General features: G+C 41.4%; 1 protein-coding gene across 1 annotated transcript in view; it reads right to left on the bottom strand.

The window, feature by feature from the left end:
- Nucleotides 1–25,437, bottom strand: part of LOC124615977 (mRNA cap guanine-N7 methyltransferase) — a 126,643-nt gene that overhangs the window by 88,809 nt on the left and 12,397 nt on the right. The window contains exons 3-5 of the mRNA XM_047144180.1: nucleotides 23,611–23,867; nucleotides 17,059–17,240; nucleotides 6,956–7,123 (exon numbers count right to left, since the gene is read on the bottom strand). Coding sequence (XP_047000136.1) covers nucleotides 6,956–7,123; nucleotides 17,059–17,240; nucleotides 23,611–23,867 — 607 coding nt within the window. The remainder of the gene's footprint in view (nucleotides 1–6,955; nucleotides 7,124–17,058; nucleotides 17,241–23,610; nucleotides 23,868–25,437) is intronic.

Below are 25,437 nucleotides of genomic sequence, written 5' to 3'. Positions count from 1 at the left end.
AACGTTGCTGCGTATTGGTCTCCACAGAAGGCACCTGGTTCATGCAACCCTTGGGGGGGGCGGGGGGGGGGGGGGGGGGGTGACAGAAATGGTAAACACTGAATAATTCTTCTGGAAAAAATCTGTGTATGCTAAACATAAATTTAAGTGTAAGGATGTCTTCTCTGAAAGTATTGGATACAGAACTGAACGGTGGCAATAAGCAGTTAAGAAAAGAAGAGAATGTAAGCTTTTGAAATGTATTTCTAAGAAGAATGTTGTAGATTAGATTGGCTGAGCAGATAACTAATAAAAAGGTACAGAATCAAAATGGGGAGGAAAGAGGTTTATTTCACAACTTGACTAAAAGACGGTTGATTGGTTGGTTGATTTGGTGGGCGGGGTTCAAACAGGAGGTCATCGGTCACATCAGATTAGGGAACAACAGTGAAGGAAGTCGGCCAAGCCCTTTCAAAGGAACCATCCTGGCACATGCCTGAAACGATTTAGGAAAATCAAAAAAAACCTAAACCAGGATGGCTGGAAGTGCGTTTGAACTGCCATCATCCCGAATGCGAGTCCAGTGCACTAATCATTGCGCCACTTCACTCAGTTGACTGGTTGGTTGACTGAAGGGGATGGCGGAGTGGGGGGACAAAACAGCGAGGTCACCAGTCCCATGGTCTAAAATAGCAGAAACTAAAGGAGGAACAACACGAACAGCACAATCCAGCCAAGGCAAACAGAAAATGGGCAAATAAAGATGCAGAAGGAATGTCGAGGCGGGAGGAAGTGTAAGGAATAGAAGAGAGAGAGATGGTTAGTGTTTAACGTCCCGTCGACAACGAGGTCATTAGAGATGGATCGCAAGCTCGGGTTAGGGAAGGATTGGGAAGGAAATCGACCGTGCCCTGTCAAAGGAACCATCCTGGCATTTGCCTGAAACGATTTAGGGAAATCACGGAAAACCTAAATCAGGATGGCTGGAAACAGGATTGAACCGTCGTCCTCCCGAATGTGAGTCCAGTGTGCTAACCACTGCGCCACCTCGCTCGGTGAAGAGAGAGAGCTGCGAACGCAAGGGGACATCCCAGAACACTACATGCAATGTAGTGTCAGCACTGCCACAGACCCATCCTGATCTCCACACCATACCATGATCGTGACAATGGGGACAACTCCAGGGAAAGAAGACACAAGATAAGGGGGAAACAAAACAGCACAAAATACCAGAGAAAATATAGGGAAAAGGAAGAGGGAAACCTTGCCAGCATGGAGGCATGGCTGAACCCCTCCCAAACCAAAGCCAACACTAACCAAGGGACTCAAATTCTGGAAGGAAGGAAATTCAGGTACTTAAATATAGGAGGACAAGAAAACAGATTGGATGTAACCATCCTCTAACACATGTGACAAGGAGAGTGTACGTAGCGCAAAGGGCTGAAAGACAAGGCTGCCCAGTAAAATACAGACCACCATAATGGGGCCCTGCAACTACAAAAAGGGAAAGGGGGGGGGGGGGGGTTACGGTTCATTACAGAGTAAAAAGCCATTGGTCAACTTGGCATGGCCAATAGGAAGTTGGGAGAGAATGCTAGATTCTCACCAGGACAGGTGGAAGGAAGAACGACACATGGCCAGGGGGCCTCTTAATCACCAGTCCACGACTGAGCCAAAATGAATTCAATATGAAGCCACAAATCTGTCCCTGGAAGGGTCACAAGGACCAAGATTGGCAAGCTCACTACCCGGGATACCTACATGGGCGGAGACCCAAAGGAAATCAACCGAACTAGCTGCACGGTCTAGACAGGCGAGAAGATTGTGGATGGTAGAGACTAAAGCGTCAGAAAAAACAAAGATGGAAGATGGAAAATGTGGTGGAGAGAACCGAGGCGGAGCCGAACTGGAAACCCACCCAAGGATGGGCAGCGAGCAGGTAACATCCTAAAGCTATGAAAGTAATAAATAATAGAATAGGAGTGGTGAGCAGGGAATGAGTGGATAGCAACGGCATAGGAAACCAGGAGCTGAGGCCACCAAACCAAGGGATCCCAGCATCAACAAGAAGACTACCGACAGGACTAGTTTGGAAGGTGCTGGTGACCAAATGGACTGGGTCCAAGAGATGCAGAACGGAAGTGGGCAGCTGAGTCATAAGCTTGACACCCTTAGTCCAGATGTTGCAGAACCAAAGCCCAATAAAGACAGACAAGAGGAGAATAGTCCGCACCCCAAGACTTACGTGCACGTAAGCCAAGGAGAGTGAGGTTACAGAAAGAGTCAGCCTTCAGAAGGCAGATATGGGGCAACGAAGAAAGCTTGCTATCAAGAAGAAGACCAAGAAATAGAACTGGAGACCACTGACAGGTGTTGGGCATCGAAGTAGAGCTCAGGGTCAGGATGAACTGTCACATGGCGACGGAAGTATACCAGACATGATCTAATGGGAGAGAACAGCTGACAACCGTGAGAGAGCAGAAATGCACCAGATGACACCCTGGAGCTGTCCCTCTACAGAAGCTACCAAGTGGAACTAGCCCAGATGCAAAAATCATCCACATACAGCACAGGGGTGACCATTGGTATGCAGGGATCACAACACCATTAACAGTGACAGGAAAAGGACACTTAATACAGAACCCTGTGGAACACAATTCTCCTGGATCCAATGATAGCTGAGAATGGTGCCGAACTGAAATTAAACGACTGTTGGGACAGGAACTGGTGAATAAAGATTGGGAGGAGTCCCCCAAAGACCCCACTTATCGAGTGTAAATAAGATGAGAGAGCACAAAGCTGCGTAGCAGGCCTTCTGAAGATTGAAGAAAACTTCGAAAAGATGGCAGTGCTGAGGAAAGGTCTGCTGAACTTTGGTGTCCAACCAAAGCGTATGATTGATTGGAGGTTCTCCTTCCTGAAAGCTGCACTTAAGACGACAAAGGGTCCCGAGATTCGAGGACCCAACAGAGCCAACAAGCTACCATCCATTCAAATAACTTGCATGGTCAAACTGATCATCTAATAACTATCGAGGTATGATGGATCCTTAACGTGCTTAAGGACAGAGACACAATACTGTCTCCTATTGAGAGTGGAAAACACCTTGAAGGCAAATGTGGTTAACAGTCCAGAGAAGATATTGTCATTGTGCAGGACTGAGGTGTTGAACCAATTGGTTGTAAACAGAATTGGAACCAACGACTGAATTGTTGGAAGAGAAGAGTACCAAAAGTATTTAATAAAAGGTTCATTGTATCATTCCACCACAAATGTGGTAAAACGTAAGTGGGAAGCTTCAACCCGCAGTTTCTGGAGGAGTCCAGATAGGAGGCTGACACCAGTGCCACTGCAAAATGTGTCACAAGGCATTCCGTGAGAACCAACGAACTTGTAAAAAGGCCACCCAGGAGGACTAGGCAACCTTGGAGGGTGAGGAGCATAGCCCACACCTATGACAGACAGCAGAAAAACTTGGGAGGAGACAAAGCATTCCCAACTCACCCGCTTGCTCTGTGTTACTAAGTGCCAGGTTTTGGTAGGAAGGTGTTTAAAGGCAATAAGACTGGTGGAGGATAGATGCTGTTTAAAGCATTGCAAAGCTCAATGGTGATCGTGAATGACAATGTTGTGCTCCTCCACCAGACCATCTGGCAGTGAAAGGGGCCCATCCAAAGGGATATGGCAATGCTGGTAGCGCGAATGATAATATCGGGCACATCTTTGACGACTTCATCAATACAACCTTATAAAAGGAGGTATAAACATGACCTGGACAGTATACACATGCCAATCAGGACGATGGAAAGCCCAGCAGGGCAAACTGGCCACTAAAAGGCAGGAAGGGAACAAGAGTGTCAACAGCAAATGGTCGGTATCACAGAGATAATCACGCATGGACCAGTGTAATGAATTAAGAAGGGAAGGAGAAGGGAGTGAAAGATCAATGGCAGATAAAGTGCCATAATCACTACTACACTGGGTAGTAGGTGAAACTATTGTTAAGAAGGCACAGGTTGTGATCTGCAAGAAACTGGTCTATGAGGAGACTCCGACTAAAGGAAAAAGCACTGCCCCCACAAAGGGTAATAAGCATTAAAATCCACAATGAGGAGGAAGGGAGGGCAGTTAGGGCAGCGGATGTAGGTGGCCTGTAAGGAGGGAGACACATCACTGCAGAGTCCAGGTGGATCCAGACAGCAACTGCTTCCATTATGGTACAAAGTGGGGATCCACATACTAACAACGTCCATATGGACCAACTTGCAAATATGATCGACTGACCTGATTTCAAAAGAATGCACAGAATCCATGAAGGATGGTGAGTGAGCATCAGTAAAATGAGATTCCTGGAGAGTAACAAAAGCTGCAGCGCAGAACGAAATAAGAGATTGCAATTCCGGAAGGTGATGGTAGTATCCAGTATAAATCCTTTGAATAAGCATGGAACAGGAATCCAACTGGGAGGCAAATGGATCAAAGCTGGTCACACCACTGGGTCACCATCCTCCACAAACAAGGACGGGGTGACACGAATAAACCAAAAATGGGAAGTCCGACTCAGGTTGCGAGGGGACAGTTGACAATCCCGGGAGGCACCTGAGGGGACTTGTGCTGGGAACTATGTTTCTTCTTATTCTCTTTTGCAGGTCAAGGAAAGCAGGGCAGACAGCAAGCAGACTCCAGTGAGAACTGGAACTGAGAGTGAGCGGGTGACCTTGGAGCGCACGAGCTGAGGGTTGCGCAGCTGACATTTGGCAGCATGTCTGCAGTCGGGCAGATGCTGGGGTCTCAATCAACAGTAGATGCTGAAGAAGGGGCACACTTCTCCAGCTGGGGTGGGGGATCAACACCTGAGGGAGAGGGGAGGAGGAGAGGAAATGGGGTGAGACTGGGATAAGAAGGAAGGAGGAGGGGCAAGAGATGCAACAGAGGTAAAGTTAGCTGTCATACACACATGGTGACAATGTTCGTATTTCTGATGAGCATTAGTGTAAGATCAAGGACTTACACTCCCGTATATTATTTGTCTTCTTATAAAACGAGCAATCCAGGGAGTGTGGAGATTGATGGTCATGATAATTAACACGCATAGGTGACAGAACACAGGAGCTCTCTTCATGGTGTGGGCATCCACATTCATCGCACAGAGGTCTGCAAACACCGTAAGCATCTGATAAACCACCTTGACCTTCTCCAGTATGGTAACCACTTCAAATACCAAAGGCACAGGCATCATTGCAAGTGGCCTTACGGACTTTCTGAACAAAATTAATGCCCTGCCATTCCAGATTAGTCTGAAGTTCCTTATCAGTTTGAGGGATGAGTTCCCTGTGAAAAATGACACCCTGAACAATATTCAAAGACTGGTGAGAAGTAACTGACATTGGGTTGTGAACAAGATGGTCATGGGCACAAAGGGCCACAGAAGTAGTTCTGATCCACGCCAAACCTAACTGTATCTCACACAGAGTGCGTACTTTGCAAAACTTGTCTTTGATAGCTTCCACAAAAAATAACAGCTTGGTGGTGGTGAAAGTATCCCCATCAGATCTGGTGCAGACCAGATGGCAGGGAAAGGCTTCCACCCCAAGCCGGTGAGCTTGGCCCCCCTCCTAGCGGATAGCGAGGGAAGGGAAGGCTGCAGAGACAAAAGAATGAGCATTAAAGGATCCATGCCCAACTAAAGAGATGGCTGTAGAACAGCAGCTAGTTTCTTTTTTCGGGGATTAATATGTTTCACAAGCAAAGTGTCCACCCCGATACCCCCCACTTTGATCAGGGGCTCTCCTCATGGGCATCACCCAATCACAGGAAGAGCCATCTGGCATGGTGTCCATTGCCAGTAGTTCTTTTGTTCCAGGATGACAAGTAACCACTCCTAGGATTACATGGGCAGGTAGCAGCTCAGGTATCAGAAGTGGTTATCAGGGGGCTCAACCAAAAGAGTACATAATGACCCCATTACAAGAACTGGTTACCCTGCTGGCTATAGAATGTTAAAAGGATGATGACAAGGAAAGAATGAAAGAGATGGTAAGGCCACATGCCAATGACTAAGTAAAGTGTACTTCCCCAGTTGGCTTGCACTGTGGTGACAAAATTTAAAAGGGGAGCTCAAACCCAAGAGGGAAAGAAAGTGGGCAGAGGAAGGGAGTGAGGACAGGGAGGGAGGGGCATGGGTAAGGGAATGCAGCCCAGGAAGGAAGCAAGGGCCACAATAGCTCAGCGCCTTATGTGCGCCATGCACCAACTCATGAAAGAGCCACAAGTCCCCTGGGGGTGGGGGGAAAGGGGGGTGGGGTGTGGTGGTGGTGGGGGGACTAAAAGGAGGAATCACTGATAAGGCACATTCTGAGACTTCAAGGAGCAAAGTAATTGAGATAGCTATGGAGGTTAAAATTGTAGAGGTAGCAAGGCTTGATTATTGTAGGCAGGTTCAAGTGGATATAGGTTACAATAGTTACACTGAGATAGAGTCTTGCACAAGATAGATTAGCATGGAAAGCTGCTCTCAAACGAATCTTCCGACCGAAGACAACGACGCCGAAATCTACCCCCACCGCCACCACCACCACCACCACCACCACCACCACCACCAACAACAACGACGACGACGACGACGACGACAATAACAACAACATTGGCAGTACTGAAATTTCATTTCCTGAAGATGAGGATTGGCCCAGCATTCGTCTCCTTGTAATTTTGTAGTTTCCTCTTATGAATTTTCTTTTGATCTATAATATTTTCAGTAATGAAAATTTTTGATAGAGGATGGAATCAATGGCATATAATATCTGAAAACAGGAAAACTTTAAAAATAAAAACAGTTTGAGATTTATCCCTGCAAGTGAACCTTTGTACATTAATATTGTGTTCCACAGTGAAGTGTATACCATACTCTTGTCATCAGTAGATCAGTCACCCCTTCCACTAGAAAAAGGGAGAGAAAATACCACCAAATAATACTTACTTGACAAATGTTGGAAAATGAACCAAAAATTCTGGACAGTCAACTACACCTTCCAGGTGAAAATTGTATTTTGTACCAAACAATGGGTATGGGGGCACACGTCCTTCAAAATCTACAAAATATATTTCATTACCAAAAGACGTCTTTCCCGATTTCTGTAGACGGTACCTGAAAATAAATTTGATCAGATATATAAAACTATTCCTCTGAAGCAACATACAAGTAAATGTAAGTTACACAACATTAGAAGAACGCTGAAATCAAGTACTGCAAACACATCTCTCAACACATTAAACACTCTCACAAGACCCTGAAATATTTAATGGCAGAATTATTCCCACTTTTTTATTCTAAAACACCCCTTTAGCTTGTGTGTGTGTGTGTGTGTGTGTGTGTGTGTGTGTGTGTGTGTGCGTGTGTGCCCATGTGCCCCCATGAGAGAGAGAGAGAGAGAGAGAGAGAGAGAGAAGGAACAAGTGGGGGTGGGATGAAAATGTGTGCTCACTTATTTCAAGTCCTTAATATGACTACATGTCTAAATCCTTACTTATGCACCTACATCCTATGTAAATGGTGTTGAGCAAATCCCTAATATATATTCTTCACATCAAAGTGAACAAATAAAATATGATTTTGCATAAGCTGAAAGGCACAGATTTCATCCAATATGGAACCCTCTGCAGGAAATTCCCATCAATTTCATTGACTATGCCAATACCGTTAGCAATGGTGAGTGACAAATTATATTTCTGTTCAACTGGAGCAGTGAGTGTACAGAACTGTGTATACTGGGCAACTTCCACAACAGCTGCACCAACGGTATCTACAAGCCATGAGAGATGAACGATAGGCAGGGAGCAGTGGCAACATAACTTTGTGCAAACTGTGCTGATAAGGCTTGGATTTCCTGCAGGAATACTATTTCAACAGGATTGGGCAACAGCATATGTAGCAGAAGCGTCTATGACAAGCATGAAAGCTAAGTTCCACCAAATACGTGCTTTCAGTGATGATGTGTTACCCCAAGAATTACCAGTTTATCATACTGTGATTTTGTCTTATTATAATAACTGAAGCCAGGGTGTATGCAGAGAAACAACATACAATACAGGACTTAAATGATGCAATCTGTCAAGGACTTGTGTCCAAACTGATGGATAGCATCCTCTGGATACTGTCTTCAATACACAACTTTGAGTATTCCTGAGTTCAATTGGCATTCCTTTTTTTCTGTGTATGTAGCATACTTCAAGTAAACTAAGTTGTGCATATTTCAAAACTGTGTGTTTTGTATGTCACACTCCATATCTTTAAAAACAGTCTGAATGAATAGTGTTCCCCAAAACTCAACCATGGCTACCCAATGCTACTTCCTGTCACTCACCCAAACTAAACAGCACCAGCTCATATCCCAAAGACTTACTTCTTGTCATATTACTGATATCCCTGCAATCTTTTTGCTGCCATTTTCAAAGAAAATGTTGTCCCCCCTCAACAATTCAAGCTTTGTAACTGAAATTTTTATTTAGTTGTATTCATGTCATTCATTAACTTTTAGAGTCACAGATATTGATGAAAGCACTTACATCTTTCTAGCCTGAGCAGTGTGAGGTAAACATTTATAAATCAATGTATTCATAGAAGCTTTATTTAAAAATACTTATGCAATTCAATATCTTTTTTGCGTTGTATGGAGTTTACAAGATCATGACAAAGTGGCATCATACTTCTCTACTGATGCAAAATTTTGCAGTGTCAGTGTTGGTTGCTGCAACGTTTTAGCCAACTGCTAGTGATCGCTAGATGATGGACTCGGCCTTGTTAAATGCCTCACTGCACTAAATGATATTAATAAATAATATAAATAATAATAATAATACCATAATAAATGAAATATAGAAACAAACAGTCACACTACATAATTAATGAAATGCACATGGGCAGTTTATTTTGGAATATGATTGAAGACAGGCACAAACTGTTCACAGTTATATTATTTATATTGTATATAGTCAAAGTAAAGTCAATTAATGTATCAAGCATTCAACAAAAGTGAATCAAGAACATTTATTGGACAAAAAATGTCAGGCAATTAAGTGCATTAAATAACTTCCACCCCTGAACTTGAAATTACTGGATTGGCATTTAAGTGAAAAATATTAAATGTACTGAACAGAAATACTATTCAATGATATGGACTACTTTCAAGTATATTATCAATGAATGAAAGCCATCTCTGCCTTTACAACAACAAATGTCATCGATATGTTAATAATTAATCTTGAAACAGTATCGTGTTTTCTAATCAGAATCGTTAAAAGAACCTTCAATTAATGACAAAAATACTTTGAAACTAAAAGAAAGATGCTAATATGAAAAAGAAAGAAATTAATATTTGTTGTGTTTCATCGAGCCTCTGGACTGATGCAGCTAACTAGCAAATGCAAAAACCACAATAAAACCAGTGAAACCTATTGACTTCTCATTTATTCAATGAACAGATACACTTACACAAAACTTATTAAGTTTCTTGGATAACTGAATAATACAGTTGCACGCTGAGAGCATACTGTCAGACTATGTAGTGTATCATACTGCCTAAACAGATGCTTGAAGTCTCTTCTACAGAAAGTTGTGGCACCCAGGACTAGACTAGTTTTAGCCCGCTCAACGCGCATCTCATTGCCTAACTTGTATGGATCACTGGCTAGCCCGTCCGGCTCATGAGACTCTGCAGCAAAACACGACTTGCTAAGCTAATCAGACCATGCTGACGAGCCTCGGCGGCCCTCATTTTGCTCGGTGAGGCTGCCCACCAGACCAGCCTGTTGCCTCTGCTGCATTATGTTCTGCATCTATTAGCAAAGCCCTCTGATAATTTTCATTTATTCTTTTCTCGATTACATTTTCAGGGGCACATTGGCGGTGGTCTCAACAAAAGTTTGACCATGCATGCTTCACAGTGATGCCAGTTTATTTTTCACCTCCAGCCAATTACAAAATGCACACAGGTGTTTAATTATTATTACTGGAAAAGTTTATGTGACAACAATGACAATTTCAGAATATCTTTCCTCTCGATCGAATCTTAATTTCCAAATAGTGTAAATCAAGCATATATCTAACAGAACTGAAGGCATTGCACTCTTGCAGTGGCTTTGCTGATAATCACACATAATAGTATACTGACACACAGCACAACTCAATCGATACACATCGTAAAAGTACTATTTTTTTCCCGTCATTTATAAACGGTAGCAAACAGATATAAGGTGCACCACAGCACAGGCAGCGGGCTGAAGTGGTGAACGTGCAAGTAGTGTGGACAGTGTAGTGTGCTGGGGAGTGGATATCTGGTATTTGTGGTGTGGCAAGCTGCACTGAGATCAAAGATGTGGCGGGCCAATCTGCAAGACACATGCTGAGTGGGCTGAAACTGGCACTGAGCACAGCTCTATCTGAAACTAATTATTCTTAAACACTAGTTTTAGCTACCCATCCAACTAAACTTGAGAAAACTTATTATAACAGAACAAGGTGGTAGTTGACACATGTTCAGGCTGTACAATAAATGATAGAAGCATTCCTCTATTAGGAATGCTTAAGAAGTTGAGTAAGTAGGAACATGGTGAGAGCCGTCATTAAACACACTAACACACTGGAATTAACATTTTGCAATAATTCTCCTCAGTAACTACCTTATGCTTAATTCAAATGAAATGTCACAACAGAAAGAACGTTCTATAATGTATACTGCTGATGGTTAAAATTGCCAAATCATAAATGCGGCAGGCAACAAATGTCAAATTGGCATGAAGTGTTTAAAATGTTTGTGTATGCAAATGAGAAGCATTTCAGCACAAAAGCACAAAGTGGGTAGTTGTAGCACCACGTACGTTCTGTATATAAGGATACATGCACAGTGGTAATTTCATTCAAAAACTGCATTTGAATTAAGGTTTTTTGCAAGAAGAAGTAAAGTCTACCAGCAAGTGTTGTAATTTGACATCAGCAGTATCTTAGTCTACCAGGACTGTAGTTTTATCGTTCAGCGATACTGCCAATTTGTCGGCTGGTATACCACAACTGACATGTGAATAAGAAATCAATGGATTCAGGAAGACTATACTCAACAGACTCACACAGTTAGTGTCAGAGAGGACAGGCATGTTGTTTGTTCAGCCGTGTAGGATTCCACAGTGATGTCACATACCTCGAGTCAGTAAATGTGCTCGTTTACAGCAAGACAAATACCCAAACGGGGAGTGTGATGATGTTTGGAGTACCACAGACTGTCAACAAAATTAACTTTGTTGCAGCTTCCCTGGATGTGGCAGCAGAGAGAGGCGCACTGAAAGTGGTACGAGCAACAACACTAGACATAATAGTAGTACCAAGTCTCCTTTAACATCAGTTCCGGTTCTGCATGCAGCATTACAATAAACATATCCATGTGAGAAGGCTCCAAGCAGAACAAACTTTGTCAGAATGTACACTACTGGCCATTAAAATTGCTACACCACGAAGATGACATGCTACAGACGCGAGATTTAATCGACAGGAACAAGATGCTGTGATATGCAAATGATTATCTTTTCAGAGTCTTCACACAAGGTTCGCGCCGGTGGTAACACCTACAACGTGCTGACATGAGGAAAGTTTCCAACCGATTTTTCATACACCAACAGCAGTTGACCGGCGTTGCCTGGTGAAATGTTGTTGAGATGCGTCTTGCGAGGAGGAGAAATGCGTACCATCACTTTGATAAAGGTCGGATTGTAGCCTATCGCGATTGTGGTTTATCGTATCGCGACATTGCTGCTCGCATTGGTTGAAATACAATGACTGTTAGCAGAACATGGAATCGGTGGGTTCAGGAGGGTAATATGGAACGCCATGCTGGATCCCAACACCTTTGTATCACTAGCAGTCGAGATGACAGGCATCTTATCCGCATGGCAGTAAAGGATCATGCAGCCAGGTCTCAATCCCCGAGTCAACAGATGGGGACGTTTGCAAGACAACAACCATCTGCACGAACAGTTCGACGACGTTTGGAGCAGCATGAACTATCAGTTCGGAGACCATGGCTGCGGTTACCCTTGACGCTGCATCACAGACAGGAGCGTTTGCGATGGTATACTGAAGGACAAACCTGGGTGCACGAATGGCAAAACGTCATTTATTCGGATGAATCCAGGTTCTGTTTACAGCATCATGATAGTCGCATCCGTGTTTGGCGACATCGCGGTGAACGCACATTGGAAGAGAGTATTCATCATCGCCATACTGGCGTATCACCCAGCGTGATGGTATGGGGTGCCATTGGTTACACGTCTCTGTCACCTCTTGTTCACATTGACGGCACTTTGAACAGTGGACGTTACATTTCAGATGTGTTATGACCCATGGCTCTACCCTTCAGTCAATCCCTGCGAAACCCTACATTTCAGCAGGATAATGCACGACCGCATGTTGCAGGTCCTGTACGGGCCTTTCTGGATACACGAAATGTTTGACTGCTGCCCTGGCCAGCACATTCTCTCGATGTCTCACCAACTGAAAACGTCTGGTCAATGGTGGCCGAGCAACTGGCTCATCACAATATGCCAGTCACTACTCTTGATGAACTGTGGTATCATGTTGAAGCTGCATGGGCAGCTGTACCTGTACACGCCATCCAAGCTCTGTTTGACTCAATGCCCAGGCGTATCAAGGCCGTTATTACGGCCAGAGGTGGTTGTTCTGGGTACTGATTTTTCAGAATCTATGCACCCAAATTGCGTGAAAATGTAATCACATGTCAGTTCTAGTATAATATATTTGGCCAATGAATACCCGTTTATCATCTGCATTCCTTCTTGGTGTAGCAATTTTAATGGCCAGTAGTGTATTTCTCATCACCATATCGGCCCAACACCTAATGTAATAGTATGCCATTTGATATACAACATGATCCACTCTGTTTCTAGTAGCTAGTAACTTCGACAGCAATCTTTATACTTCCAATGTGTTAAGACCAGTGCCAGTTCTGTATCTTCAAAGTCTCCACGACAGTATCTTTCAATGAGATAATACAAGAAAACACATTGCCTGTGCTGTCCTGACCTACCTCAATATGGAGGGTGTTCCAACTATTGCCCTGACTGGGAAGTTTTCCATATCTTTCAACCACTGAAAACATCATCCTGTGGGTTGCTGAGAGATTGGCAAGCCACCGCTCACCAGCAACTATGATTGTTGAGCTGGCATGTACTAATTCCATGGGAACGTCTTTGTCGGTAAATACTTAATTTACGACACGTTTCAAGTAAAAGTCATCAGATACCTATGGCAAAATTTACACATTTACCCCTCCCTTGCCTACATTCCTACTCCCCCCCCCCCCCACCCCCCCACAATCAACTAATTCAACACCTATCTCATCTACCCCATTCCCTGCCCTTAGTGCCCACCCCTCCTCCTATGTCTGTCTATCCCAGTTCACCCTAAAATGTTAAGAAAATTTCTCATTCAAGATGTTTTCTCTTTTAGACAAAGCCCGTCTGTGGTCTCAAAAGGTTTCACCTTCGTAATTAATTTTAAATTTTATTCCAAACTGAGAGAGGTGTACATTTCTTTTCTATCATATGTGGATTATGCACACAATGTTTCCTCTTCCTATAACATGTATTTGAATAATATTTCATAGTCGCATATTGCATTTTCCATTCTCCCTTCCTCTTCTCCCCCCCCCCCCCTTTCCCTCCCAGTAATATGCTCTGTGACACTGTTACATTTTACAAACATATTCATGAGATTTCAGCATAATGATCTACTTTAAATGAGAATAATCTACTGAAAAAATAAATAAATATCATTATGTTTATTATATAAAATTAAGTGAATACATACCATTCAGTAACATCAATCCCTCCCTTTCCTTCTTCATTCCCCTCCATCCCTTCAGCCTTATCTTCTTTCCCCCTCAGCTCCCTTCCCCCTCCCCCCCCCCCCCCCCACTTGCCATCCTCTGCCTATTTTCCTACTCTCCTCCTCCCATCCCCCCCCCCCTTCATCTAATTCACATCTGTTTTTCTGCCCCATACCCTGTCCTTGGTGCCCCTCCCCCCCCTGCTATTCCGACCCATCCTCATTCCACCGACACATTGGAAAATTTACTATTTTATAATAATGTTTTGTTTTTTGACATAACCCACCTGTGGTCTTAAGGGAGTAGGACTTCAAAAGGCCCGACTTGAATCAGGAGAGGCACCACAGGACATTTTAATTTCCACTGTCTATACTTTTACAAGTAAATTCATAAAACTTTGTCAGCATGACCAGGAAGGATTCAGGATTCACACTCGTAGCAGCGGAAGTTCAAAAAACATAACGAAATATTTTTTTTTACATGTGAAATTTCATGATTTTTTTCACTTACTATTGGCTTTGTTGCTATAGGTACACTTTTCTTCATAAGTAAGACAGACTGTCCGATGAATTTTGCACAGCATACAAACCCTACTTACAGGTGTCTGAAACTCTAGAATCTATTTAGTTTATGAAAAAAATGAATGAGCTGTTACGTTTTAAACTTTATGTTTAGAAAAAAAATCAAATTTTGTAGTTAATTATCTCAATTTTTACCACAGTTTTTAATAGATTTGGAAAATTCTAGAGTTTCATACACCTGTAAGTATGGTTTGTATGCTGTGCAAAATTCATTGAACAGTCTCTCTTACTCGTGAAAAAAAATGTACCTATAGGAACAAATGCAACCAACAGTAAGTGAAAAAAATGATGAAATTTCATACCTAAAAAAAATTATTTTTTTATGTTTTTGCACTTCCACTGCTATGAGTGTGAATCCTGAATCCTTCCTGGTTATACTGACAAAGTTTTCTGAATTTATTTGTAAAAGTATAGACAGTAGAAAATAAAATGTCCTGTGGTGCCTCTCCTGCTCCAAGTCGGCCCGTTTGACGTCCTACCCCCCTTAATACATTGAAGTTTGCTTTCTCTTGACAGTGAAAAACTGTTTATGTTTAACAATACACAGATAACAAAAAAGTTTACACTGTGCATAAATGAGACATAAATAGAAATACTACAAAGCTTTTTATTATGAAAATTGCCTCAACAACGATACAGTTTTGGCCACTAATGGAAATTATATTTTTTGACAATTAGAAAGGAAACAAGATGCAGGAACGAGGCAAAATGGCAATGCTTACTGCTTTCTAAATATCGTTGTTCTGTTTATTTGTATTTGCTCCAGGGTGAATAAATGTTGTTGTCACAAAAAGAATACAATATTTTAACCATGTTCTCAAGACAGGCAAATTCTGCTCATCCTGAGGCCTGGATGACATGCCCTTCCTTTCCAACCCATTACTCTTTCCTCCATTAGAAACAAGCTAATTATTGTGGAAGCTGGAATAGTGGCATCTCTTTTACTTCTGTAACAGTATGAGTAGTACTACACTTTTTGTTTCCTGAAGGTACTTATCGGCCAGCAATTCTTTTCATAATTTATTATTTTCCTTATTCTTTCAGTTCTGAGCACTATGCTGAATCCACCGTATGACCTTTGATAAGAAATTCCATTACAAATTTTGTTTTGACCATTGATAAATGCTACTACCCTTGATAGCTGCATAATGCTAGCAATATATTTAGACTTTTTGGCAGATGGGCGAGGTGTGGTTCTGTGGAAATTCTGCCTAGCGTGAAAACTTCACCATCTCTCAATCTTTTACGTCTTCAAATTACACCAACAATACCAACTATTGAATTTATAATGGAAATGACACAGAGAAAAATATGTCAGAACTTATTTGGGTTAATTGATGTGTACAACCTACAATCGAAACATAATTACCCAGAAATGTTTTTATTTATTAAAGAAAGTCATAGCAAGATCAAAGCAGAAAGTGGCATTCTAGAGTAGTTTTTATACCCAACAATGTCAAAACTTTTGGAAACTCAATTCCAGCTCTCATTTCATATGAAACAGTGAAGGAAATGGTTCAAAGTCTGCTATGTGGAATCGGTGATGTTCATGAACTTCTGTATAATTTTATGAAAAATGTGATTAACAAGCTGCAGGTTGGCTTTTACCCTTTTAGGGGTGCGCATTTGTCAATTTCTTCACATTCAACATAATTATCATACAACAGCCTCACTTATAAGATTTTACTAACAAACAATATCCTGGCGGTTTCTTTGCTGACTGAAGTAGCACAATTCCTTCATACTTCCTACTGGCATCTGTATTCAAATTTATAAAATGTTTCTACATTCAATTTCTTTACCTATATTCCAGTAGCATAATTTTTTTTACTGACCTATGCATGTGAATAAACCGTTTACTGTGACCCATCCAATGCTTCTTACATTAGCATTAATTTTGGTACATTCCCTCCTCCCCTCCCACACACAAAAGAACACTGTACACCATAATTTTTTGTTCACTCTCATACAGTTTTCAGTACACATAATTTTCACGAGCAGAGAAACATGCGAGCTACCTTCAACTTATCCACTTCATTAACCCTTTAACTGCTCTGGATGCGTTAACATGCATGCCACTGTACCTGTCCCTGGGTGCTCTGAACATGTTTACACGCGCCACCAGTCCCTCTACCTGATACTCTGAACGTGTCTATGCGTACTGATCGCAATCAAAAAGTGTGGCCATAAGCAACAAATGTAAGAATCCAGATGAGCTTCCCTACAACCTCTTTTCAATTTTACACAATCATCAAGAAAAGAATTGGAAACATTCCTCTTACACTTTTATTTCCTACGCCAATGGTATTTAGAGAGTTATTTTTTCCATTGGAACCTCTTCAGCACCAGCTTTCTTAAATAGTTCATCTATATCCTATGATTCCACTAACTACAGTTGTTTGTTGTATTTTACTGTTTTTTTACTTAATATTGTACTATATTAAAACTATAAAATATTTTTAAGCATAAAACATTTTTAATTCAAGTCCAGAACTACAATTACCTGCATACATCATTACACAAAATGTACTCACATGACTTCAAAACATTTTTAATTCAAGTCCAAAATTACAATTACCTGCATACATCATTACACAAAATGTACTCACATGACTTCATATGCATCTGGTATAGTACCTATGAAGAAGCCACCTATTCTTAAACACTCTGCAGCATTGCGTATCATGCACTCTGCTTGTGGTAAACTTTCAAAGCAATAGTGGAATGCAAACTGGCAGTTTACAACGTCCAATTCAATTGATGGATCTTTGTACCGTTCTCTTAAACGGACCTAAAGTGAGAAAAAATGTCCATTACATCTTCACTTTTATGGATCTTAGCTTTTTAAGATCATCTTCATCTACTCAAAGGCAGACTACAGATGTTACACAAAACATCAACAATGTAAGATAATAAAAAAATTATTTACATACATTTCCACCAAGCTAATAAATTGAAGGCAATGAGACCACATTACTAAGGTAGTGAGCTTTAGAGGTTGTCTCAAGATTCTTTCCGGCATAAGTGAAAAAGTCATGACAATAAATGAAATTATAGCTTCACAAAGGGCCATAAGTAAAAAAAAAAATCTCTACATATGAGGAGAAGATGGCAGCTGTAGAGGCTATCGCAGCTGTGCAAACAGTATTAGCACAAAGAACAGCCTTATCTGTTAATTAGGCAGAACCACTAAAACAAAAAGTTCAAGAATAAGGGGAAAAGACAGTATAATAACTTGTTGAATGGAGTGAGCAATGAGATAAAAACACTGCAAACATTTTAAAAACAAAATCCAATGAATAGAGAAAAGGGGTAGAAAATTTGACAATTGATGTAAAAATCAACAAGATTTTTTAAGCCATTTGATATGTTCTTTGAACAGCATGACAAAATGCATAATCTGACTGAAAGGAAGTTGACTGCCACATTGGTAAATTTAGAGCTAGAAAAATCTGAAGCTTCAAAGACCCAAGCCAAGGTATAGAGTGAGCTTCAAGCTATTCAGACAGAAGTTAACACTCCAAAACTACGTGTTCAGGAAGGTGAAAAAGTGAAGTACAAAATTTATGAATTGTGCTCACAGAAATCCACCCAGTGACACCAAACTGCTGATCACTTACCCACAAATACCACATTATGAGTGGCATACACTGCTGGAAAGTATACGGATTATGTGAGTTCTGAGTGCAACATCCTCACAAAATATGGTCACTCACATTCACATGCAGTAATGTAATGAAGGTCTCAACTCAGATATTTATTTCTGCAGGATCAGTAGCATGTGCTGGTACTCTGAAAAGTGATTAAACGTAGCGTAGTACTGAGACAGAGACACTGGCAACACACTGTGGAATAACCTAGCAATAGAATTCTGTGAAAAGCTTTTGACTATATGTGACCATGATTTCAAAGAGTTTCTTGCTGCAATCAGCAAGCAGGACTTTGTACAGGAAGACAAATGATTGATTGGCAACCAATAAACACACATATGATGGACACCAAGTTGCATAGCCAAGATGAAATGTGGGCCCATAAACTGGAGACATAATACTGCCCAAGTTCAAACGCAATATAGTCACAAGCAGCAAAAGTGGAATAACCATTATGACCCCACCTATCGAGCTGCAAGTGATGATAGACATGCCAATGATCTGGACTGGAAAACACATATAGACAGAACATGGAGGATGGAAACAGGCTCTGATCTGGCCAAGTAAGAATGAACTAGGAAAACTAAAGATGGCTAATAAGCATCCTAAATGACTGGTAGGTGGCGTGGCAAGATGCAATAGCAAATATGTGCCATTAATGCACTACCAACATGGTGAGAAGCTTGTCAACCAACTGGTTTGCAAACCTAAAGTCGAACTGAAGCAGTTGTATGTCGATCATCAGTTTCTATTCTTGTTGGAGGGATCTTTGCGGAAGCAGTAGCTGATATGGGTACACACCTTAGTGTCTTCTTCTCTGGGGCTGTGGCAAAATCAAGAAACATCAGAAAGTTTTAACGTATGGTACGCGGTATAAAGGTGGTAGGCATAGTTGGAGTGTGGAAGCAGCCTGTAAAAGCTCAGGTTTGTTTAGATTTAGGGATATGCAGTGCTACAGTAGAAAAAGCTTTTCTTGTAGTGCCTGGATTGGTGTAGATTGTATTTTAGGGAGTGATGTTTTGGGGGAAAAGGAATACGGCTGCATTTATTCAGAGGCAAGTTTATAATCTGTGTACATGGCCACAAGGGTGTAGTCAACTTAACTACACCCTCATCAAGTCACAATAAAATTTATATGCAAGTCCAACAGCTTGAGGTAGATACAGAGTAGGTGCCATCACAATGCACTGTCAGAGGAACATCCATAGATTTGATGCAGACAATCAGTTCCAAGGTGAATGAAGATAACCACTTAAACTCTCTGAACAGTACCAAGTGGCTCACATATGTCAACATTTTGAAGAAGGATCAAGAAGTGTAAAAAAAGTTTATTGGGTAACTGCAGAGCATACCAAATGTACTGTTTTGTTTGCACTCCTACACCAAACCACTTATCAGGTGATCAGCTGTCCAGTTGTTGATATCATTTCAGCATTGGCAGGATTTACTGTTGTGAGTATATCAATGTCAAATCTCGATTGATATGATTACAAATGCAACCTCTGTGAAGTACTACAACATGAGACTAAGCATCTCTGGGCTCATCAATGAGTCTTACAGTAGCTCATTTTTAGTACATGTTGGTATGGCAATCGTTAATGAGGAGTCTTCAGGTGTAATTGGTTGCAAATTCCCATTTGGAGAAAGCCAAGTAGTGCACTATATTTTATTGTCACATGTTGTAAGACTATGGAACATTAATTTGCATATAGTGAATATTGTTCAAGATTGAGTCATTCATGAAAGTTGATGTTTTATTGAATCTCTTGGAGTGCTTTTATTACTATGATTCAATAACAACTTTCAATAAAGGGTATGATAAATTCATAGTGACAGATCAATCCACTGTGATTAATGGACTTCACTCATCCAATCATTCAATAATAATAGCGATGAAACAATCTGTCATCAATACAGAGATGGGTAGTTAACAACTAAATGAATGAATGTGGCAGGACCTTTAAAACTGGCAATGTGCGAGATGGACAACTTTAATCGCAATCTCCGGAGATGGTTGATGTAACACAACTACAATAAATGGTGAGTATGCAGCATTCCAGCACAATGACGCCCTGTTTTGCTAAAAACAATGTTGGAAATGAGGGAGAATTTGTGAACTACAAAGTGTGAGTGTGTGTGACTTTTAGAAATGATAGGCCGAGTGCTACCCTTAAAAATTTTTTGGGACATTATCCTACAGAAAAACAGTGATCAGTACACTTATATTAAAATTATTTCAACAAAACAATCTTGATCACAAGAATGTTGTTTATTTCATTTGGTGACCAGTTTTGGTCTTTTACAAGCCAAGCCAAAGCCATTGTCCAACTTCTTGTCTCCTGCATTCCTGGCAGCCCGATCCCCAAGCCGCCTCTGAAGCCCGATCGGCCTGTTCACTGCCCCATATCCCTAAATGACCTGGCACCCGGCAGAATGACACCTTCTTTCCCTGCCATTGGAGCAAGTGTAGTTGTCATATATCGGCTGGGTCAACTTCTCAGCTGGGTACACATTCTGTAACAATTGTAAGGCACTAACAGAATTGTTGCACGTGAGAAACAGTTTGACCTGAATACATCGCATCTGTTCCAGTGCCTTCAGGATCGCGGGGAGCTTCTCGGAGAAAACAGTACACTTGCCTCAAAAGTGAGCCCTGGTGACATTGTCAGGGAACATGACCGAGCAGCCAAGGGAATTCCCTTGTTTGGAGCCATCAGTGTACACTACTGTGAAACCGCGATGCACATCTAAAATGTTAAAAAACAGAGACTGAAATGTAAAATCTGGCATACTATCTTTCTTAAAACTGATCAAGTCTAAAATAAATCTGGGCCTCCAGAGGAGCCAAGGTGGAAATCTGTGCCAACAACAATGTAAAACATTAAGACTGGCCACACCCATCCCTGAACGGCAATCCTGTGCACGAATCTCATAGGGCTCATTGTCCGTTGCTGGTTACGGAAAAGTTTTTCCACTGGAGGCCAGGCAACAGTATGGTATGTGGGCGTGTATGATATGGACAGGGTTTTATATGCCTGGTATACCATAAGTAGCCATCGCCTCATGGGAAGTGACGGTTTGCCAGCCTCTGCACAGAGGCTTGGTATGGAGCTTGTTCTGAACGCACCAGTGCCAATCCGAATCCCTTCGTGCCACACCAAATCCAACATCTTTAAATACGAGTGTCTCGCAGACCCATACATCGTGCTCCCCCAGCCGAGATTACACAAATGCCCTGTAAAACTGGAGCAGACAAAACTGGAGCAGGCAAGTCCTGTCTGCTCCCCATGTACTCTGGCTAAGACATTTTAAAATCTTAGAGCCTTATGGGACTGTCTTTCCAGTTCCTTAAGATGCGGCAACCACGGAAGTTTACAGTCAAATGTGAGGCACAGAAACCTCACTGTGTCTTTAAAATTAAGAACAGTGTCATTCATCCTCAATTCAGGAAAGTTTAAAACAGAACAAGAAGGGTTAAAAAGAACACACACAGACTTCCCAGTTGAAAACTTAAAACTACTCTTCTGCATCCACACACCCATTCATCCAAACAAATTGGTTCAAATGGCTCTGAGCACTATGGGACTCAACTGCTGAGGTCATTAGTCCCCTAGAACTTAGAACTAGTTAAACCTAACTAACCTAAGGACATCACAAACAGCCATGCCCGAGGCAGGATTCGAACCTGCGACCGTAGCGGTCTTGCGGTTCCAGACTGCAGCGCCTTTAACCGCACGGCCACTTCGGCCGGCTTCATCCAAACATTGAAGAGTTAGTTGCAACTGACATGTTGTTGTTGTGAGGCTTGAAGAAGAGCAAAACACAGAAAAGTCATCCAAAAACAAAGAACACTGGACAGGGCTTTTCACTACTGATGTGACTGATGTGAGGCACACTTAAAACACTATCTTGCAGGAAACCGTTCTCTAGCTCAAAGCAATCAGACAGGACATCACTGATTTGGTATCGAAAATACCATGGCGAGAGAAAGGACCTAATAAAAATGGGAAGACAACCATGAAAGCCCCATTCATGAAGCTGCTTGAGAGTAAGATGCCTCCAAGCAGTACCGTAGGCCTTCTTAATGTCAAAAAATAGAAGGTGATGCCAGCACAGGAATGCCTGCTGTATATTTGCCTCCAACAGGACCAGTTTCTCAAAGGTGGAGCGACACCACCTGAACTCACACTGAAAACAATTAAGGAGCTGCCTGGATTCTAAGATCCAGACAAGGCGGCACTTAACCATGAGCTCCAAGGTCTTTCCCAAGCAGCTATTAAGGGCAACATTACAGCCTGACAAAAAAAACACCAACCAACTGAGATGATTGTTTTCACTCAAAAGAATGAATTCAACCATACATGAAACTAAAACTGAATGAGTCAACTGTTTTCCAACAATCAAATAAATCAATCACTTTCATTTGGTTGTTCCCATCACTATCTCATACTCTAAAACAGGGATTCATGCTTCCTCGAAGTGTGGTCAAAAACTGGAATGCCAACATTACCAGCTCAGTCCCCCTCCCTGGATGATCTTATTCTCAAAGTTGGGACCACAATAAATGGGTATCCACCAAAGAAAATACAGAGGGCAACTCAACCAACTGAACATACATTGGCACTCACGAATCTTAAGAAATGAAGGTGTTTATTGGCACAATGATTAAATACAAAATTATTAATTTAGATGATACACAAAGGGCGGGAACTATACTGTCCACCACAGCATGCATCCGAAATCTAATACAAATTTACTGCAACAGATGCCTCTAAGATTACCTGTCACAGATTGTTTTGTTGGCCAAAAACATTATGGCAGGCAGCAACATCTTTCTTCTTTCCCTAACATTTTTATCATCTTCCTGATCTACACAGTTAGGCTAAATCCCTACTTTCTGAAATACACATTCCACAATCACACCCAATGATTCCCCCTAATTAAGTCTAAAGCTTAAGGTAAAAAGACAACTGATGATGGTAAATCAAGTACCACATTGGAGCCCCAGGTTTGATGAGTCCAAACCCAACTATCGTTGACTGAACTTCCTTAGTTGCTAACCATCTGATACCATCCAAGTGCAGCTGTAGCTTCCTCGAATGCTAAGATGTGACAATTATCATCCTCTGTAAAGCAACAGTGAACTAAAAAACAATGACAAAGTAAATTGTGGTATGAGGTACAAAATCAAAATAGGCACACATGCAGAAAAATGAAAGCAGTTAGCATCATAAATTCTGAAAAGGAGAGATTGGGGGGAGGTTGAAGAGGGGAGAGAATAGGTGGGTGGAGAGAGCGAGGCGAGAAAGGAGAGGGAGATGGAGAGGGAGGGAAGGAGGGAGGCAGAGGGAGGCAGAGAGAGAGAGAGAGAGAGAGAGAGAGAGAGAGAGAGAGAGAGAGAGAGAGAGAGACAGGACGAAGCAGAAGCTCCCAGGGAAATAATTCAAGTAAGAAAAAAAATTTCTTTGTTTCTGTGTACATTTCCTTTAAGAGATAATGACAAACTATTACCTTAGTACAATCTGCTGAAATAAATTCAGCAGTGAATACAGGTCCAAAACCTAGATCCGAGCGATTGCGATTCTGTAGCTCCTTGTATCTGTTTTCGCATTGCTCAACAGATGTTGAAGCTATGTCCGCACAAATTAAATGTGTAATATTGCCTCTTCTCCATTTAAGCAGATCACCACCTTTCCCACAGCACATATCAAGCACCCGCAATGGTGAACCGCGTTGGTTTTTTTGCCATATTTTGCTTAGATACTCATCTGAAACACAAAATAGTTATTGGCTTCAATGTTGGTGGTTCAGACATCATTCCTTCATCCTGACGTGACAATTTTAAATTGATGGATTGGTGATTTCTATTTAGTGGGCATTAGGCCATGGTCTAAAGCATGTTTCAGGAACTAATGTCTCATCTCCTAATGCTAGAGACATCCGCAGAAGCTATAAACGCATAGTTAGCTGATTTTCAAAATTAAAAAAGCACATAAAGGTAAACTGTTTGCTGTTGCTAAACTTGTTTAAGTTTGAAAATCAAGTAACTACATCTTTATATCTTCTGAGGATATCTCCAGCATTTGGGTGGTCATTAGACAATGTCTGAATAACCATAAACCAGAAATCACCAAGGATGTAAATACTGGCTATAAAATCCTGCACTGTATGATCAATGTAAGCAGAATTTTATTACACAGTATAGTCATAATATGTATAAAGATTTAGGTGGCAAGCTGTTTCATTCTGAATTCACCTGCTGTTCTGTCAAGCATATTAAGTACACTTTCTACTGCTGTCAATGTTCCCAGCCATGTTTCTGTAGAGACATTATTGTCCTGTTTCAGCTGCCAGAGGATTGATGTACAAGAGACTGAGAAAGACAATGATTAAACATCCAGTAGGCCTTTCTTACCCTATAATATGGAGGATTATTTCGAAATGTACACAATAAGGAATGTGTAAATGACCAGAAAAATATTTTTACTGTATCCTCACTATATACAAGGCTACAGTAAAAATATTTTCCTGTTCATATATGCCATAGGATTCACAGAAAAGGCAAAATACTCTGAGACTAAAATGCTTAAAATGTTTGTGGTTAACCCATAGATACTTTAATGACTGCATGTATATGCTGTGGGGATAAAAAGTAGTATTCAAGAATTGGAGTAAATCATAAGCAGCAAACACGCATTTTCTTTACATCACAACATAACAGCTTACAAATATAGATGTTTATGATGCACAAGAGTTGTTGTTTATAGTAAATATGCTGCTATTGTGCTGGAGATTGCAACTATGCATGTGCTCACAGTGGCATATCTTCAGTGAGCCACACAACACAGTAATAAATGGTTAAGTTTATAAACTGTTTGTGTGCTGCCATGACTGAAGCAGCTGACTGGGAGCAAGTAGTGTAGTAAGAGTACTAGCTGTTTTTCCTCCTTTCAAAGGATGTAACATGTAAGAGTCCGCCAATGGCCCAATGAGGCATTTAACCTGTAGTGCCTGAAGGGAGTTGGATCTGTGATGTTTGGGGGTGGGGGGGGGGGGGGTGGTTTGGGGGGGGGGTGTTTTTTGTATCATGACTTGGATCCACTCATTTAGTAACTCTGAACATGAATCAGGACATTTATTTCAACATCCTTGGTGGGATGTTTATTTTCATATTCTCAGTGACCAAGTGTTTTCCTTTCTTCTCGTTTGCATAGTGAGTATCCTTCAGAAAATCCCACCTCACATGATGATGACAGCCATGTCCACAGGGCTTTACACGTATGTACCTGATTTAAAAATCACTCAGCATCTATCACACCTCAACTGGCCACGTAATTC

The sequence above is a fragment of the Schistocerca americana genome, chromosome 5 (assembly GCF_021461395.2).
Source record: "Schistocerca americana isolate TAMUIC-IGC-003095 chromosome 5, iqSchAmer2.1, whole genome shotgun sequence".
NCBI classification, from domain to species: domain Eukaryota; kingdom Metazoa; phylum Arthropoda; class Insecta; order Orthoptera; family Acrididae; genus Schistocerca; species Schistocerca americana.
This window is presented reverse-complemented; position numbering and strand designations above follow the sequence as displayed.